Consider the following 20,588-nt stretch of genomic DNA (forward strand, 5'->3'; position numbering starts at 1 on the left):
CATCTTGGGCATTTTCATTATCTGTGGCAGTACTGTCCTTACTTTGTTTGGACGCTATGGCACAATTATCACACAATTTTGAATGGGGAGACACATTGGCTTTCATATATATAGAACATAGCTTATCCGAAGGCACAGACATGTTAAACAGGCTTAAACTTGTCAATAAAGTACAAAAAAAAACGTTTTAAAACAAAACCGTTACTGTCTCTTTAAATTTTAAACAGAGCACACTTTATTACTGAATATGTGAAAAAGTATGAAGGAATTGTTCAAAATTTACCAAAATTTCACCACAGTGTCTTAAAGCCTTAAAAGTATTGCATACCAAATTTCAGAGCGTTAACCCTTAAAATAACGGAACCAGAGCCGTTTACAAATTTAACCCCTATACAGTCCCAGCTACAGCCTTTGCTGTGACTTTACCAAGCCCAGAGGGGAATACGATACCAAATGACGCCTTCTAGAAACTTTTCCAACTACTTTCAGGTCCTCACACATGCATCTGCATGTCTTGCTCTCAAAAACAACTGCGCAGTAATGGCGCGAAAATGAGGCTCAGCCTACAACTGGGAAGGCCCTCCCTGACTGGAAAAGGTGTCTAACATAGTGCCTGACGCTAAAAAACGTTCCCCAAGTTTATAAGTGTGAATTATCAGCATAAACATGTATAAAATGTCCAAATAAAGCAATCGATTTAGCCCATAAAAGTGTCTACCAGTTTTATAGCCCATATTAAGCCCTTTATTCTGTTTGAAACTAAGAAAATGGCTTACCGGTCCCCATGAGGGGAAATGACAGCCTTCCAGCATTACATGGTCTTGTTAGAAATATGGCTAGTCATACCTTAAGCAGAAAAGTCTGCTAACTGTTTCCCCCAACTGAAGTTACTTCATCTCAACAGTCCTATGTGGAAAAAGCAATCGATTTTAGTTACTGTCTGCTAAAATCATCTTCCTCTCACAAACAGAAATCTTCATCCTTTTCTGTTTCAGAGTAAATAGTACATACCAGCACTATTTTAAAATAACAAACTCTTGATAGTAGAATAAAAAAACTACAACTAAACACCACATACTCTTAACCATCTCCGTGGAGATGTAGCCTGTGCAACGGCAAAGAGAATGACTGCGGTGGGCGGAGCCTAGGAGGGACTATATGGCCAGCTTTGCTGGGACACTTTGCCATTTCCTGTTGGGGAAGAGATATTCCCACAAGGATGACGCCGTGGACCGGACACACCAATGTTGGAGAAAAGCCTCTTTCTTTATTTGGTTTGCTGATAACCTTGAAAGATGAAATCTCCCTTGTGGAGGAGAAGCTTTGAAGTCCAGAAGGTATCCCTGAGATATAATCTCCAACGCCCAGGGATTCTGGACATTTCTTGCCCAAGCCTGGGCGAAGAGAGAAAGTCTGCCCCCCACTAGATTCGTTTCCGGATAGGGGGCCGTCTCTTCATGCTGTCTTAGGGGCAGAAGTAGGCTTTCTGGCCTGCTTGCCCTTGTTCCAGGACTGGTTGCTTTTCCAACCCTGTCTGTAACGAGCAGCAGTTCCTTCCTGTTTTGGAGCGGAGGAAGTTGATGCTGCTCCTGCCTTGAAATTACGAAAGGCACGAAAACTAGACTGTTTGGCCCTGTCCTGAGGAAGGGTGTGACCCTTACCTCCAGTAATGTCAGCAATAATCTCCTTCAAGCCGGGCCAGAATAAGATTTGCCCTTTGAAAGGAATATTAAGCAATTTAGATTTAGAGGTTACATCTGCTGACCAGGATTTAAGCCATAGCGCTCTGCGCGCCTGAATGGCGAATCCGGAGTTCTTAGCCGTTAGTTTGGTTAAATGCACAACGGCATCCGAAACAAATGCATTAGCTAGCTTAAGGGCTTTAAGTTTGTTCAAAGTCTCATCCAATGGTGCTGTGCGAATAGCCTCTTCCAGAGACTCAAACCAGAAAGCCGCTGCAGCAGTGACGGGCGCAATGCATGCAAGGGGCTGTAATATAAAACCTTGTTGAACAAACATTTTCTTAAGGTAACCTAATTTTTTATCCATTGGATCTGAGAAAGCACAACTATCCTCCACCGGAATAGTGGTACGCTTGGCTAAAGTAGAAACTGCTCCCTCCACCTTAGGGACCGTCTGCCATAAGTCTCGTGTGGTGGCGTCTATTGGGAACATTTTTCTAAATATCGGAGGAGGGGAAAAAGGCACACCGGGTTTATCCCACTCCTTGTTAATAATCTCTGTAAGCCTTTTAGGTATAGGAAAAACGTCAGTACACACCGGTACCGCATAGTATTTATCCAGCCTACATAATTTCTCTGGGATTGCAACCGTGTCGCAATCATTCAGAGCCGCTAATACCTCCCCTAGTAATACACGGAGGTTCTCAAGCTTAAATTTAAAATTTTAAATGTCTGAATCCGGTCTCCCTGGATCAGATCCGTCACCCACAGAATGAAGCTCTCCGTCCTCATGTTCTGCAAATTGTGACGCAGTGTCAGACATGGCCCTCATATCATCAGCGCGCTCTGTCCTTAACCCAGAGCTATCGCGTTTGCCTCTTAACTCAGGCAAATTAGATAATACTTCTTTCATAACATTAGCCATATCTTGTAAAGTGATTTGTAAGTGCCTTGATGTGCTTGGCGCCACAATCTCACGCACCTCCTGAGCGGGAGGCAAAGGTACTGACACGTGAGGAGAGTTAGGCGGCATAACTTCCCCCTCGTTGTCTGGTGATAATTTCTTTACCGGTAAAGACAGACTTTTATTTAAAGTAACATCAATACAATTGGTACACATATTTCTATTGGGCTCCACGTTGGCCTTTAAACATAATGAGCAAGCAGATTCATCTGTGTCAGACATGTTTAAACAGACTAGCAATGAAGCTATCAAGCTTGGAAATTTCTTTCAATAAGTTTACAAGCAATATAAAAAACGCTGCAGCGCTTTTAAAAACACAAAAAAACTGTCACAGTTGAAATAACAACAAACTAATACGGTTATAGCAACCAATTTTAAACAGTAAATGTATGAAATTAGCAGAGGATTGCACCCATTAGCAAAAGGATGATTAACCCCTCAATACCCAAAACGGATAATCAATTTAAGATTTAACGCTTTTCTCACAGTCAAACACACTGTCACAGGTCTGCTGTGACTGATTACCTCCCTCAAAAATGAATTTTGAAGACCCCTGAGCTCTCTGGAGACGTCCTGGATCAAAGAGGAAGAAGCAGGAAGACTGTGCTAGAATTTTAACTGCGCAACAAGGCGCTAAAAAAAGGTCCCTCCCACTCATATCACAACAGTGGGAGACCTGATATAACGGTGTCTATGCAATACGTTAGCCATGTGGAAAAAAAATCATGCCCAAAAAGATTTATCACCAAAGTACCTCACAAAACGAATAACATGCCAGTAAACGTTTTTAAAAAAACAACTTTCCAGTGTTATGCAAAGTTATCACTAAGCCTGCTACCAGTCGCTTCTACTGCAGTTAAGGCTCATACATTTATTTCAGTACTAACAGTATTTAAAGTTAAATTCTAGTCCCTAGAAAATAACTCAACTGCGCATACATTTATCAGCCCGATACCAGTCGCTACTACTGCATTAAAGGCTGTACTTACGTCATATGGGTAACAGCAGTGTTTTCATAGTCAATTCCATTCCTAGAAAATATTTTACTGCACATACCTCATTTGCGGGAGACCCCGCATGCTATTCCCTTCTCTGAAAGTACCCCACTCCTCAGAATGTGCGAGAACAGCCAGTGGATCTTAGTTACGTCTGCTAAGATCATAGAAAAAACGCAGGCAGATTCTTCTTCTAAATACTGCCTGAGAGAACGGCACACTCCGGTGCCATTTTAAAATAATAAACTTTTGATTGAAGAATGTTACTCCTGTCTCCTCTCACAACCTCCTTTGTTGAGACTTGCAAGAGAATGACTGGATATGACATGTGAGGGGTGGAGCTATATAGCAGCTCTGCTTGGGTGATCCTCTTGCAACTTCCTATTGGGAAGGAGAATATATCCCATAAGTAATGGATGACCCTTGGACTGAACACACTTAACAAGAGAAAAATAAATCTTCAGGACATACAAATATTTTTTTTTTTTAGGATTATACTGGATGAGAAGTTATTTTACCTTGCTCTGATAAACCTGGCTTGTCAGTGGGTCTTTGAGCTGGGAGCACTAGTAAATTAAATAGACTTAAAATACAGAGGCAGTGATATGAGAGAATGGTGACAACTGCACCAGATAGCAAAGCAAAATAGCAATTAAATTAAAATTTAGGAGCCAGTAAAAATATTGAGGAGCCAGACAGTGATATCTGAATATAGATTTATGGAGAATAACCCAAGAAGTTAGGAGCAAGGTAAAATTCTAGGAGCCCGCGGCTCTCTGGGTTTGTCAAGCCCTGAATTAAAGGGTGGTTATATATTATAGTAGCAGGGGACAGGGAGTGGGAAGTGTGTAAACAGATGTTTATTCTACATTGTCAATCACAAGAATGGTGTGTAGGCACCATTCAAACAGTATGTGCTAAGAACTGCCGGAGAGCAACTAAGTAATCCATCAAAAAAAAAAAATTGTATATCCCATTAACATTTAACTTACATACTGCAAAGATGCTTTATTTGTAATGCACCGTGAGCAGATCCAGTGCAGTGATGTCCCTGTAAGAACAAGTTATCAATTTCTTTCAGTCTTAAAGGGATATTCCAGCCAAAATTGGAAACCACATGGGTGCATTCCAGCATTTAACAGAAGCAATTTTGTGATATACATGTATTAGCAAAAATGCTTCTAATAAAAGTTATAGCTGTTACAAAAATGTATTTAAGTATGCACCGTGCACCAGCATTTTAAACACAGCACTTGTTCAGAGAGCCTAAGGTGCATGTACCATCTGGTAATGACTCAATTTGTTTATTGCTAACATGACATAAGCCCCATTGATGATCTGAGCAGCTGCAATATTTAAAATGTAGGTGCAGTGACAATATCCAGCTATGCTTCATGTGCACGTGGAGAGAAAAATGTTAACACTAAAACAGTAATAACTTTTACTAGAAGCATTTTTGCCAATGCATGTATATTGCACATATGTTTCAATTCAAAGATGTAATTAATCTATGTACATTTATATTTTGACCAGAATGTCCCTTTAATCTAGCAGCAAATATGTCCACTCAACATTATTCCACTGTAAATAAATGTATCCAAGAACCATTGTGTGTTAAACTATTTTTCCTTCTCCTTTTGCCCTCCTCGCCATTAATCAATGACATAACATGCTTCCATATCGGTGCTGATTCTTTCACTTTGTAAGGCATTGCTATATCCTGCATTGAGGTATTGTAATATACTTGCAAGACATACAACTAGCTTGATAAAATATGTATTGGAAAAGTTTAATCTACATATTATCATTATCAAATTGATTCCCTAGAACAAACTTGGGACTTAAATGGGATATGAGCATTGTGAATAGATGGTTGAAATGCACTACTGAAAATATCTTATGTTCAAATGTATAATTTTATTATATTCATATGTTCAAACCCAATAAAAAAAAAGGTTAAAAAAACACATGTATACTGTTATTGTTACTTTAATCTTTTTGACATTAAAACATAATAAAGCAAATGAAAAAAACATTTGGTTGTAGGATTTTATTAAAATATTAGAGAAATGATTAGGAGACAGAAAACTAGCCTCTAATAAATCATTTTCTAAATACTACAAGTGAAAAATTAAAGTTTCTGCAGTCAAATAAAAAAAAAAAAAAAAACAGAAAAAAAGGAAAAAAAAAAAACACTTGTTTACAGACAGCTTTTCAATGATTCACAGTTTTAGCTATCCAGCTGAAAAGGCATATTGTTCATTGTCTACAAAAATATATTTCTGACACTCCGAGTAATTTATAAAAAGCTGATCAGCTGTGCATAACCTGTAACAAACCAACACAAGATTGACCGCACAACACTGCACCTTTAGTACACATGGTCACTTCTCAGTCCATGCAGGGTTAAAAACAAGATCACCCATTGCAGATGTGGGCCACTGCACAGGGAAATATACTCTTAAAATCCTCTCCATGCAGATCAGGGACACCACCAATGACAAACACACTGGATGAGACCCAAACTATTATAAACAAAGGCCCTGCAGGAGGTAACCCATTAGACATCCAATGCAACATGAAAAAAAGATGGAGAAAGTAATGGGGAGATTAAAATTAAATAACGGAATCCCAGCTAAAAGGGGATTTTTGGAATAATTGCTGCCCCTTTTTATGAGGAATGAAGCCACGTGCCAGATATTTAATGTGGAAACAGTGAATAAAGATCACACCTCATAAAGGGGCCCCCACCCCATACAAGCTCATTTGCTTTGAAATTAACATATATTAAAAAAAAAAAAAAAAAACGCACAGAGGAAATGGTTCTTAAGAACTAAAACACTAAACAAATAACACCCATTATGTACTTAATTCTGAGGTGCATAAAAGTCCTGGACTGAGCTGATTTGTGAAGCTGGTTTTGAACAGTATAAAATAAGGCTCCTTTTAAAGGAGAGTGGATAAAATACATGTTATTTCACAGGATGTGGAGATTTTTTATTTTTTTTTCTGTGTGCTGGGCTGCTGTTCAAATAAAACTTTGGTGTTTGGCTTCCTATACATCTGGACATCCCAGTAACAAATTATTACATCTGCATATATAGAGGGGTTTAAATGTTCAGTTCTGAACATGCTTGTAGTTGCTCTACTAATGAAGAGGGTTTTTTTTCCATTATGAAGTTCCAAAAACTAAAATACTTCTTCTATATTTTAACCTTTGTCATGAATAGATACAAAAATAAAATAAGTATATGCCACTCTATTTAAGTATTCTTTAAATTGCATTATAAAAAAAAAAATATTTTCGAAATAACATTTTAATTATAAAACAGAAGAAACACCAGTGATGACAGTTTAGATACTCCAAAAACAGATTACATGGATTCAAGATATGTCAATTATTAAACATTTCTCTGAAAAACCACCCCCAAAATTTAGAGTATTTTCACGAAGCCTACATTAGACATGTCAACGTTCAGTTTTAGAGATAAGAACATTTAAATGTGGTCTACAAAAGACTAAAACCAAATTTAAAAAAAAAAAAAAAAAAAAAAAAAAAATGTACTGAAAAACTTAATTCTATTTTTTGGGGCGGGGGTTTGGAAATGTATGCATAATTTATAAGCAATTTATCATTTTATCAAGTAAAACAAAAATGATCACACTACGTTATTACTTCAACAATTTTAAAGGGACAGTTAAAGGAACACTGAACCCAAATCTTTCTTTCGTGATTCAGATAGAACATGCAATTTTAAGAAACTTTCTAATGTACTTCTATTAGCAAATGTTCTTCATTCTCTTGGTATCTTTATTTGAAAAGCAAAAATGAAGTTTAGATGCCGGACCATTTTTGGTGAACAACCTGGGTTGTTCTTGCTGATTGGTGGATAAATTCATCCACCAATAAACAAGTGCTGTCCAGGGTCCTGGACTTTTTCAAATAAAGATAGCAAGAGAACAAAGAAAAATGAATAGGAGTAAATTATAAAGTTGCTTAAAATTGAATGCTCTCTCTCAGTGATTTTTAACCTTTTTTTGCCGTGGCACACTTTTTTACATTAAAAAATCCTGTGGCACACCACCATCCCAAAATTGAAAAAAAAAAAATCACACATTGTAGCCTAATACGGCATATATATATACACACACACACAAACACACACATACTGTATGTATGAATGTATTGTGCTGTTATGCCATGCCTCCTACAAACTACCCCTGCACTGGAAGTAAAAAACAAGCAAAGTTTAAAAAATATGTCACACTGTTGTCAGTCTGCCGTGGCACACCTGAGGATCTCTCACGGCACACTAGTTTGCCACGGCACACTGGTTGAAAAACACTGCTCTATCTGAATCACGAAAGAAAAAATTTGGGTTCAGTGTCCCTTTAAGAAAAAAATTAAACTATCATTCAGAGATAGTACATTGTTGCTCCTAAGCCTTCTTTTCAACAAAGGTCACCAAGAGAATAGAAGTAAACTGGAAAGTTTAAAGTTCCATGCTCCATCTTAATCATGAAAGTTACATTTTAGCTTTCCTGTCCCTTTTCCGTTTGCAGCCTATAGTACCTTTTCTTGGTTTTTTTTTGTCAGAGCTTTGTGATAACAAAATCAGATGTATGCACTTTTTTATCCTAACTGTGAATATTGATTTTACAAAACAGCTATGCACCTAGGTTGCCTAAGTTAAATATGGAGGGGGGGAATAGCGCACATTGCTGGTGTAGGTCTACAACAAACAAAACACATTAACAAAACAAATGAAGAAATACTTAAAAAAAAAATATATATATATATATTTTTTTGCAGTATTTCAAAGTTCCTGAGTTTCCCCAATGAAAACATCCCTATAAGCTAAATGTAAAATGAATGAGCAGGGGGCTAGGAATGCTCTTTTGAGTCTTTTGCATAAAATCCATGTACGAGGAGAAAAATAATTATAAGTTAAACATTGAAATAACAAAACTATGAAACTAAAATAGTGAGATGAAGGACCAATATGAACATGCAATAATATATAAGTCATTTAATGGGAAAATGTGGATGAAACTATAAAGTTTAAAAACAATGTTTATATGTTAGATTTCTGGAACGTTGCAGTTTTCCCCGGTTACAGCACGGTTTTGTTTTTTAAAAAAAAGGACTACAGAAGCATAAAGATTTTAAAATCAGAAGCAACAGGATTTTAAGGTTCTCAAATGAAGAAAAAGCCGTGGCTCTAGTTCCAGTCTCGTCACTTTAAAGACTACATTAAAGGGATATGAAACCCAATTCTTTTTTCTGTGATTCAGATAAAGAATACAATTTAAAAAAAGTTTCCAATTTACTTCTATTATAAAATTGGCTTTGTTCTTTTTTGGCGATATCTAGATAGGTAGAGTGCACACCTGGAGCACTACATGACAGGAAATAGTGCTGCCATCTAGTGCTCTTACTAATGTAGAACATTGTTGCAAAACTGCTGCAGACACGTGCATACTCCTGAACGTACCTTCCTGCTTTCAACAAAGGATAACAAGAAAAACAAAGAACATTAGATAATAGAAGTAAATTGTGAAGTTGGAAATGTAGCTTTGAGATCCCAAATGCTTCTGTCATTATTCAGATGACCTGTACAATAAAAAAAAAAAAAGTTTCCATTTAGTTTACTATTTACTTTGTTCTTGTAGTATTTTTTGTTGAAGAGAATACCTAGGTAGGTAGAGTACACGTGTGGAGAATTGTATCTCAGTAAACACTGCTGCCATCTAGTGCTCTTGTAAATGTATAACTTAAAAGCATTCTTGCAAAACTGCTGTCTCTCCTAAACCTGCCTACCTTTCAACAAAGAATACCAAAAGAACAAAGTAAACTAATAAAATGGAACTTTTTTTGAAACACATTTTTACACTATATGAATCAAAAGGAAAAAGTTTTTTTCGTTTTCTTGACCCTTTGATGATACCAAACCGCATCATAAAATAGACATACGTCAAACTGCAACGGAAGTCACAGAAAGGGGAGATAATTACTGGACAGTGACCCAATATTTAATAAAGCAGGAATTTGGCTTTTAGGTAGAATGCTGTTCTAGCACTAGAAGAAAAGCATTAAACTACCAGATTTTATATGCTGTATGTTTTATGTCAATTGAATAGAAAAAGAGGAACAGTTAATTTCCTAACGGGGGGGGGGGAGAGAATCACAAATGTGTTTTTTTTAATGGACTACAAGAATATTTTAAACTTTACCTTAACTGGGCTTTTAACAGATGTACTATAATAAACTAACAAAGTATTGTATTAAAAAAAAAAAAAAGCTATATTTCAGCAATATATTTTTTCAGTCTTCAAATATTAACGTTCAAAACTTTAACTTAACGTTTCAAATAGAAGCAAAAAATAAGTACATAAATAAACTGAATGGTATGCAATAACATTTGCGATAGTTATGAAAAAAAGAAAAATGAACACCACTTATAAAATGTAATATATACATATGTACATAAATTTTATGAACCACTCTCCCGATTTATCATGATCTCACACAGTTAAACTGAATTATTCCAATTTAATGAATGAGGCCGTCTTCCCAGCCAATTAATATTCAGCATAAGAAAGATCTTCCATGCTGTAACACAAACAAATGACATTTCCCATAGCCTTCCAAGTGTGAAATGTAATTATGAAGACACTGGTGGGCTTGGTTAAACGTCTACACAGAGCATTGTATCAACATGCCTCTACAGCTCTTTGTAAAAGAACCTTTGTCACAAATTATAATTCCATTATGTTAAAAAATATTGTAAAGTTTACGCTCAAAAAAGCAACAATGAATTAGGAATCACCACCATTTAAATAGCACTTTAAGAGCTTAATCTGTGCCATAAGTGGTTATATCTAGAAGTATTGTGGAATTATTAAAACTTCAATCTTACTCAGTTTCCTTAGTTCAATAATTTTGTGGTTTGAAAGTTTATGGTTTAAAAGTTCATGTAAACCGTTTTTCAATTTATAATTTCCTATACAAAAATTTCCACAGGATTTAAAAAGGATCAAATTAAAGGTCTCTCAAATGAATTACTATTAAAGGAAGAAAGATTATCCTGTTATCACAGATTAGCCTTCAAATCTCAAATGACAGAGCAATTACAGGTGAAAACATTGCACTAACAATAGTACAAAGAACAACATGGCAAGAATTATTCATTTTAACATCCCCATATTTCACATTTGTTTTAAAGGGCTTGTCTAGTCAAAATTAAAAACTTTCATGATTCAGATAGAAAGTTGCTTAAAATTGCATGCTCTAATTTACTCCTATTTATTTTTCTTTGTTTTCTTGGTATCTTTATTTGAAAAAGCTGGAATGTAAGCTTAGGAGCTGGCCCACTTATGGTTCAGAAGCCTGGTAGTGCTTGCCGATTGGTGACTACATTTAGACACCAATCAGCAACCCAGGTGATGAACCATAAATGGGCCGGCTCCTAAGCTTACATTCTTTGCTTTTCAAATAAAGATTCCAAGAGAACGAAGAAAAATTGATAATAGGAGTAAAATTAGAAAGTTGCTTAAAATCACATGCTCTATTTGATTCATAAAAGTTTAATTTTGACTAGACTATCCCTTTAAGCTCTACATTTCACTTTCCTCCAGTGTCTATGACCCTTTTTTCTTAATCTCTCTTTACAACAACAACAAAAAAAAGTTAAGGTATGCCTTTATGCAGAAAATAAGTATTTTCGGGATTTATTGTGACCCAAAAGGCATGCCACACCCATAAAGAAGTTGAAATTTTATCTTCTCCAATACTAGCAAAAAAAAAAAAAAAAAAAAGTATAAACTTTCAAAACAACAAGCCCCCCCCCCCCCCCCACGGTTAAATCTGCCAATTTATTTTTGTGAAATATGTAAGGAATTCTGCAGTAATTTTCAATAACTATTTTAACTTTTCCTAGCACTGATGGTGCTTGAGTATATTGTGGACACAAAGTGTATATATATATATATATATATGTATACACACACACACACACACACACACACATATACACACACATATTAAAATTTGGTGATGCCTCAGCTCCCTGAGACAACTGGGAACGTCTTGCACTTGTGGAAGCAGGGAAAGATCAGCTTGTCCCAGCACACAGAAGGAAAACCCACCCGTATTGTTTTTCACTTAAAACTTAATTGGTTAAAAAATACATCTGTTGAAAGGCAAAATCTAAATGTTTCCAGACATTGATACAAACATTCACCTTTCTGATGTGATGAGAGATGATACACCTTAGGGTTTGCAGCCTGATTTCATTTTTCTTCACAAATGTAAAGCTGCTGAATAAACCTGAATTCTAGTTTCTTCCCCAAAATCAAAATTAAGGGGAGACTGAACACAAAACATGGGAGTGGTGTTGAACAAAGAAAAAAAAACAATAAAAAAAAACACGGAGGCAAAGGGGAGTGCTGTATTGCTACTGGTCAGTAGGAATTTCTCTGTCTGGATCAGGTTTGCTGGTCTGACCAGGGGAAGGGGTATGAGAGACTGAGGGGATTAAGGGATGTGAAGAGGCCACAAGAGCTTCTACTGAAGATGGATGTCCTGGGGCAGCTACACTCACAACTCCTGGTGGAAACCTAGAACAAGAAGGAATCAAGTAAAAACACTTTATAAAAAATATTCAGTCTATACTTTTAAATTACTAATTTTTCACTTAAGCATCTCTCTCAACATATCTAATATAGTTTTTTTTACACTCCTTAATTGATCTTTATTTCTTAAAAGTACAATGCTTTCCATTGCACATTTTTATTAAATCACACACACTCCACAGGACTATGCAAGAACATATTTTTAGTTTAGCATAAACATTTACACGCAAATGAATGTGCTTTGATACAGTAATATGCCAAGTATGATTTTTAGTTAAGAGTGAACAAAACCATCCATAAAAAAGAAAATTTATGCTTACCTGATAAATGTATTTCTTTTTTGACACAAGTCCATGGATCATCTTAATTACTAATGGGATATTCACCTCCTGGTCAGCAGGAGGAGGCAAAGAGCACCACAGCAAAGCTGTTAAATAGCTCCTCCCTTCCCTCCAACTCTAGTCATTCAACCGAAGTTAGGAAGAGAAAAGAAAAGCCAAAGTGCAGGGGTGTCTGAAGTTTACAATAACCCACAACCTGTCTAAAAACACAGGGTGGGCAGTGGACTCATCGTGTCAAAAAAGAAATACATTTATCAGGTAAGCATAAATTTTATTTTATTTTTATGACACGATGAGTCCACGGATCATCTTAATTACTAATGGGATTCAATACCCAAGCTAGAGTACACAGATGATACGGGAGGAACAAGACAGGGACCTAAACGGAAGGCACCACTGCTTGAAGAACCTTTCTCCCAAAAGCGGCCTCAGCCGAGGCAAAAGTGTCAAATTTGTAGAACTTTGAAAAAGTGTGAAGAGAGGACCAAGTTGCAGCCTTGCAAATCTGTTCCACAGAAGCTTCATTTTTGAATGCCCATGAGGAAGCAACAGCCCTCGTGAAATGAGCCGTAACTCTCTCTGGAGGCTGCTGTCCAGCAGTCTCATATGCAAAACGTATGATACTCTTCAGTCAAAAAGAAAGAGAAGTAGCCATAGCCTTCCGTCCCTTAAGTTTTCCTGAGAAAATCACAAACAAAGAAGACGACTGACTAAAGTCCTTAGTCGCCTGCAGGTAAAACTTTAAAGCACAGACCACGTCCAAATTGTGCAGAAGTTCTTTCTGAGAAGAAGGATTAGAACACAAAGGAGGAACAACAATCTCCTGATGAATGTTCCGATCAGAAACAACCTTTGGAAGAAATCCTAATTTAGTACGTAAAAACTACCTTATCTGAATGGAAAATAAGGTAAGGAGACTCATACTGCAATGGCGAGAGCTCTGACACTCTACGAGCAGAAGAAACAGCAACAAGAAATAAAACTTTTCAAGATAACAACTTAATATCTAAGGAATGCATAGGCTCAAACAAAGCCCTTTGAAGAACTTTGAGAACCAAACTAAGACTCCATGGAGGAGCAACTGGTTTGAACACAGGCCTGATCCTGACCAAAAGATTGAACATCTGGCAGACGTTAAGTAACAAAATAGATGAGGCAGAGATTCGACCCTTTTTGTCGATAAACCCTTCTACAAACCCTCTTGGAGAAAAGACAAAATTCTAGGAATCTTTATTCTACTCCATGAGTAGCCCTTGGATTCACACCAACAAAGATATTTACACCATATCATATGGTAAATCCGTCTGGTTACAGACTTACGAGTCTGAATAATGGTCTCTCTGACCGAGTCAGAAAAAAACCCCTGCTTAAACAAAATTAAGCGTTCAATCTCCAAGCAGTCAGCTTCAGAGAAACTAGATTGAGGTAAGGAAGGGCCCTTGAATTATAAGGTCCTTCCTCAACAGAAGTCTTCAAGGTGGCAGAGATGACATGTCCACCAGATCTGCATACCAAATCCTGCGAGGCCAAGCCGGAGCAATGAGAATCACTGACGCCCTCTCCTGTTTCATTCAAGCAATGACCCGTGGAAGAAGCACAAACGGAGGAAATAGGTATGCTAAACTGAAGGTCTAAGGCACCGCCCGAGCATCTATCAGTTCCACCTGGGGGTCCCTGAACGTTGACCCGTATCTCGGGAACTTAGTCCTTATGGCTTCGCGACAGAATGCCAATTCCGGCTGACCCCACTTGACAATCAGGCTGGGAACAATCCCGTATGGAGATCCCTGTAGAAGGAATGGGCCTCCGCACTGAATTGTTTTGGCTACCTCTGTCATCACTAAGGAACTCTCGTTCCTCCCTGATGACTGAAGCAAGCCACTGACATTATGTCCTGATAAATTGGACCGCAGCTAAATGGGCCCAGGACAGAAAAGCATTGTAGAATGCTCTCCGCTCCAGAATGGTTATAGGAGAAACAGATTTTGACTGAATCCTAATGCCCCAAGACCGTAGGGAGCCCCAGACTGCTTCTCATTCTAGAAGGATGGCATCTGTGTCACAAACACCCAAGATGGTCTGAGAAAACAGGCTCCCTGGGAGAGATGATCTTCCTTAAATTCCTGACTTCTGTAAGAAAAATCTTCATGGATAGGGAATCTATTATGGTTCCCAAGAAAAGGTACCCTTGTATTTGGGATTAAGGAACATTTTTCCCAAAGTCACCTTCCACTCGAGAGATTGTAGGGAGGATAACAAAATGTCCACATGGATCTTGCTTGTTGAAAGGATGGTGCCTGGACTGTTGATGTCGTCCAGATAGGGCACCCCTGCAATTCCCCAGAACCGAAGCACCGTCAACAACCATCCAAGATCCTTTGTGAAAATTCTGGGAGCTGTGGCAAGACCGCAGGGAAGAGCCACAAATTGGAAGTGTTAGTCTAGCAAGACAAACCTCAGGAACTTGTGACGATCCCTAAGAATGGGAACATGCAAGTAGGCGTCCTTTAAATATACTTTTTTCATAAACTGACCCCCTTGGATCAAAGGGAGAATGGAACAAATAGTTTCCATCTTGAAGGATGGTACTCTGAAGAATTTGTTTGTAGACTCTTGAGGTCTAAAATTGTCCTGAAGGTTCCCTTTTTCATGGGAACCACGAACAGATTGGAATAAAATCCCTGTCCCAGTTCGGAGAGGTCTCTTACCCAGCGGAAGAACGCCCCTCTTTTTGTCTTGTCTACAGATAATCTTGAAAGCAGAAACCTGCCTCTGGGAGGAAAACTTTTGAACTCTAGTTCGTATCCCTGGGACACCATGTCTACTGCCCAGGGATCCGAAACAAATAATGCTATCAATGACCATAAAAAGGCAAAATAGTTTGAATAAAACTCCAAACCCGGTTCCTAAAAAAGGAACTGGAAGAAATACCCCAGAAGATTCCAGGTCTGAGCAGCGCTTGAACCCCATGGGTGCCCAGCCATGCTTCAACAGTACCCAGAATATATAGGACAGAAACACACTTAAATAAAGTGTTAGCCTTACTGGAATAAAATCAAAGAGATTTGGACAAAATAGAACCAAATAATTTTCAAAGAAGTCTTAACCTGCCCCTTACCAGCCAAGCTGGAATACGGCACGTACATCGCAGTATTAGGGAGCTGATTTCGTACCCCAATTACAAACATGTTACTTGGGAAAGAACTCAGGAATTCGTTCCTTAATAAGAACAAATAAACTAGTATAAGCTTAAAGTTTTAGTCTTAGAACTCAATCTTGAAGCCCAGAGTAACAGTTAAGAATTGAATCCAATTATAAAAACAAATAATTTATTATCTTAGAACAAAATTCTTCTAGCTAAAATAGCTAAAGACATAGATTAACCCTCATTTGCGAAAATATTCAATAAAATGAAGACACAAATGGAATTATTAGCATGATAGTCCAGTTTAAAGGACCAGTCAATACAGTGGACTTGCATAATCAATAAATGCAAAACAACAAGACAAATGCAACAGCACCTAGTCTAGTAAATGTTGTCCTTTAACAATGCTAAAATAAATCATAATCTGATACTTGATCTTAAAGTAAACAGAAAAAATGAAGCAATTGCAATATCCAAATAAATCACAGGACCAAGAAAAGTACCTGAAACTAAATAATTTTCCATAAATAAGATACAACTATCTAAAGGAAAATAAATACTATTTTGCTATAGAAACAATAGCATAATTAGAAGAAGTAGAGATAGCCCCAATAAATTGGAGAATCCTCCAAATAGAATTTAACTGCTGGCAAAGAATATAGTTTAAAACCTTTGAAAAAGGAATAAAAGAAAATTCTCAGCCTATTCCATTCCCTAGAATGGGGAATTGGAAAGAAAACCTCTGAAAACACAGAAGAAATAAATAGGCAGAAATAATGTCAGCTAGTCTTAAAGAACTAGTTACCTTAATATCCAAAATAATCAACACCTTTTCAACAAAGAACAAATGTACTTTAATAATAGAAAAATAAAAAAGTAGATTTGTTAGTGTCAATATCTGATTAAGAAAATTTCTGAAAGAGAAAAAAACATCATCAGAGAAGGATAAATCAGTATGTTGTTGGTCATTTGAACCTTCAATAAATAAAAAAGAAGTGAAAAAGACCTAAAAAATTTATTAGAAGGCACAAAGTCAGACAAAGCCTTTAAAATAGAATCAGAAAATATTTCTTATAAATCTCCTAAATATTTCTTGTACATAAAATGTAAGAATGTTAATATATAAAGCATAAACACTAATGGATTCTGCATGTAAAAGTATATCATAATACCTTATTACAAACCATAGCTAAAGATAAACATTTATAACATTTAAAATAAATGAACTTAGCTTTGGTAGAACTGAAACTCAGTTAAGCGTTTTTCCAGAAGTGGCTTCTGATTCAGGGACAATCTGAGACATCTTGCAATATGTAATAGAAAAAACAACATATAAAGCAAAAATGATCAAATTCCTTAAATGACAGTTTCAGGAATGGGGAAAAAATGACAATGAACAAGCTTCTAGCAACCAGAAGCAATAAATAATGAGACTTAAATATTGTGGAGACAACAATGACGCTCAAATTTTTTAGCGCCAAAAAAAGCCGCCCACATTATTTGGCGCCTAAATGCTTTTGGTGCCAAAATGGCGCCACATCCGGTAACGCCGACATTTTTTGGCGCAAAAACGTCAAAAAAATGACGCAACTTCCGGCGACACGTATGACACCGGAAATTACAAAAAAAATGTTTGCGCCAAGAAAGTCCGCGCCAAGAATGACGCAATAAAATGAAGCATTTTCAGCCCCCGCGAGCCTAACAGCCCACAGGAAAAAAGTCAAAATTTAAAGTAAGAAAAAAATGATTTATTCATATGCATTATCCTAAATATGAAACTGACTGTCTGAAATAAGGAATATTGAACATCCTGAATCAAGGCAAATAAATGTTTAAACACATATATTTAGAACTTTTATATAAAGTGCCCAACCATAGCTTAGAGTGTCACAGAAAATAAGACTTACTTACCCCAGGACACTCATCTACATGTAGTAGAAAGCCAAACCAGTACTGAAACGAGAATCAGTAGAGGTAATGGTATATATAAGAGTATATCGTCGATCTGAAAAGGGAGGTAAGAGATGAATCTCTACGACCGATAACAGAGAACCTATGAAATAGACCCCGTAGAAGGAGATCATTGAATTCAAATAGGCAATACTCTCTTCACATCCCTCTGACATTCACTGCACACTGAGAGGAAAACCGGGCTCCAACCTGCTGCGGAGCGCATATCAACAAAGAATCTAGCACAAACTTACTTCACCACCTCCACAGGAGGCAAAGTTTGTAAAACTGATTTGTGGGTGTGGTGAGGGGTGTATTTATAGGCATTTTGAGGATTGGGAAACTTTGCCCCTCCTGGTAGGAATGTATATCCCATACGTCACTAGCTCATGGACTCTTGCTAATTACATGAAAGAAATGACAAAAATACTCTTGTGGGGGGAAAAAACCCAAACTAATTTGGTAGAAAGCAGCATGTGGAATAAAAAAAAAAAAAAATTTGCTCTATTATCTACTATGCTCTGCAAAAGTGAACTGATGAGCACTCACAATCAAATAGTTTCTTGAAAATGAAATGTTTGATGTGTATTATATGTTTCTTGTTTTCTGTGCTTGACTCTAAAGATAGCCGAGTTTTAGTGACAGAACACATTAGCTAATTTACACAGTTTAAACTTTACACTGTGCAGAGACATGCTGCTTGACGGTGCAGTGTATATTTATTGTATTATTTATATTAAGCCCAGGGAGGAGTTTTGCTTTTTTGAGTCTCTAATGCAGTGCTTTCCAAACTGTGTGTCGGGACACACTAGTGTGTCGGCAGCAGTGTGTAGGTGTGTCCCTGCTTCAGCACAAATTTTTTTAAATGTATTTATTTATTTATTTTAAATTGTTTTTTGATTTCTGACTTTCCACCTGCCTGCTATGCATATCACATGGTTGACACGTGATTGATACCTAGTGGGTCACAGATCATCTTAACCAATTGGCACAGCTCAGTGGGAACTGAAACTATTACCATTGGCGGATTTGGCGGCACATTGGCTCCTGACTGCACGTGTAGTCTCATTAATTGGCTCGTGACTGCACATGTAGTTAGTGAGTGGGATAGCAGTGTGTTTGCAGCGCGGGCAGTAATCAGTGTAACTCGCAGAGCTCTGAGGGTGGCAGCTTAAACGCTGAGCTGAAGTCAGAAGTGGGGTTTTTTGCAGCTAGCTCCCAGTAGTGCATTGCTGCTCCTACTCTTGATATATGGATAGGAAGTGGAAGCTTAAAAATGCTTGATGATGAAATGCGATTGTCTTTATCTAATATTCCACCAAATATTCCAAAACTGTGTTCATCCCATCAACCTCATACATCCCATTAAAATAGTAAGTAGCTATTGGTGTTATTAAACTTTCTTTAATTCTTGCACATACTTACATACTGTTACTTGTAAATACATTTCGTAATTATATAATTTATGTATGTGTCCGTATCTCCTAAAACTAGTTAGTTTAACCTCCTGTTTGCTGGTACAACTGAATTACTGTGTCGCAAAATGATGTAGGTCTAAAAAGTGTGTCACCAACATGAAAAGTTTGGAAAGCTCTGCTCTAATGAGTTGCAGAAATAAAATGTCAAAAATTTCTTATATAAATCTCCCCCAGCTCTGCTGACACAACGTGAAGGCTGCAAGTGTTAAGTGAGGGGGTGGGGCTTCAAGGAAGTAAACTACAGGAGTAAAAAAAGTTACAGCTGCTTCCCACTGCCCATTTAAAATCATAGGCTGTGAAAAAAAGCTTTATGCAGAGGGAAAGAAATGTACACTCCCTCAGAAAAGGGAACAGAGCTCAGTGCTGCAGTTATCAGATGAGCCCTGGCTGTGTGGTAAGTAAAAGTGGATATAATCTCACCCAGCTCCTCTCTCTAGTACAGGTGTTCTAAAATAAGTTGTCTACCATAGGAATGCGCGACCTACGTCACTTCCGGTGACGTGAAATCAGCTGCCGGAGGTTTGTGGCGCTCACTGCGCATGCGCTAGAGGCCCAACCTCCTACAACAGCTGTTTAAGACAATAGGTGACTGAGCTGCATCTTCACAGATACAGAGATAACAGATATTGCATTAGCTCATTGGTAGACAACTTATTTTATGGGAAACATGGTTCAGGTTTCAGCTATGAAGTGTCACTATGAGATGCTCGGTGTTCTCAGGGAATGCATTGATGATGATCTCAAGAAGGCCTACAGGAAGCTGGCCCTGAGGTGGCACCCGGGTAAGAGGAAGCTGGGTAGACACTTTTCTACTACCTCTCTAAAAGTGGACAAGATGTGAGGTTGCAATCTATTCTGTTCTTATAACCAAGGTAGATGGAAGGCTTGGGTAAACATGAGGCTGTTTATGTGATAGATGTGAGGTTGCGGTTTGCTAATTTATTGTTACTTAATTCAGGGTGAGCGGACAGCCAAGGGGTTAATGCGATAATATAGTGTCTACCCAGCTTCCTCTTACCCGGGTGCCACCTAAGGGCAAGCTTCCTGTAGGCCTTCTTGAGATCATCATCAATGCATTCCCTGAGAACACTGAGCATCTCATAGTGACACTTCATAGCTGAAACCTGATGTCATCTGTCTGTCATCAGCTGTTTTAAGGTTGGGCCTCTAGTGCATGCGCAGTGAGCGCCACAAACCTCAAGCAGCTGATTTACGTCACCGGAAGTGACGTAGTAGTCACATTCCTACAGGGTAGACAACTTATTTTAGAACATAGGCACCAAATTTGCTGACACAATGTGAAAACTGCAAGTGTTAAGTGAGGGGGCGGGGCTTACAAGAAATTAAACTACAGGAGTAAAAAAGTGACAGCTGCTTCCCACTGCCCATTTAAGATCAT

At 37.6% G+C, this 20,588-nt stretch overlaps 1 protein-coding gene across 1 annotated transcript in view; it reads right to left on the reverse strand.

Moving 5' to 3' along the window:
* Positions 1–5,676: 5,676 nt before the first annotated feature.
* The window catches only part of LOC128662951 (C-terminal-binding protein 2), a 64,054-nt gene continuing 49,142 nt past the window's right edge, over positions 5,677–20,588 (reverse strand). Inside the window, exon 10 of the mRNA XM_053717015.1 lies at positions 5,677–12,260. Coding sequence (XP_053572990.1) covers positions 12,098–12,260 — 163 coding nt within the window. The 3' untranslated portion in view covers positions 5,677–12,097. The remainder of the gene's footprint in view (positions 12,261–20,588) is intronic.

This window comes from Bombina bombina, chromosome 6 (assembly GCF_027579735.1).
Source record: "Bombina bombina isolate aBomBom1 chromosome 6, aBomBom1.pri, whole genome shotgun sequence".
NCBI lineage: Eukaryota > Metazoa > Chordata > Amphibia > Anura > Bombinatoridae > Bombina > Bombina bombina.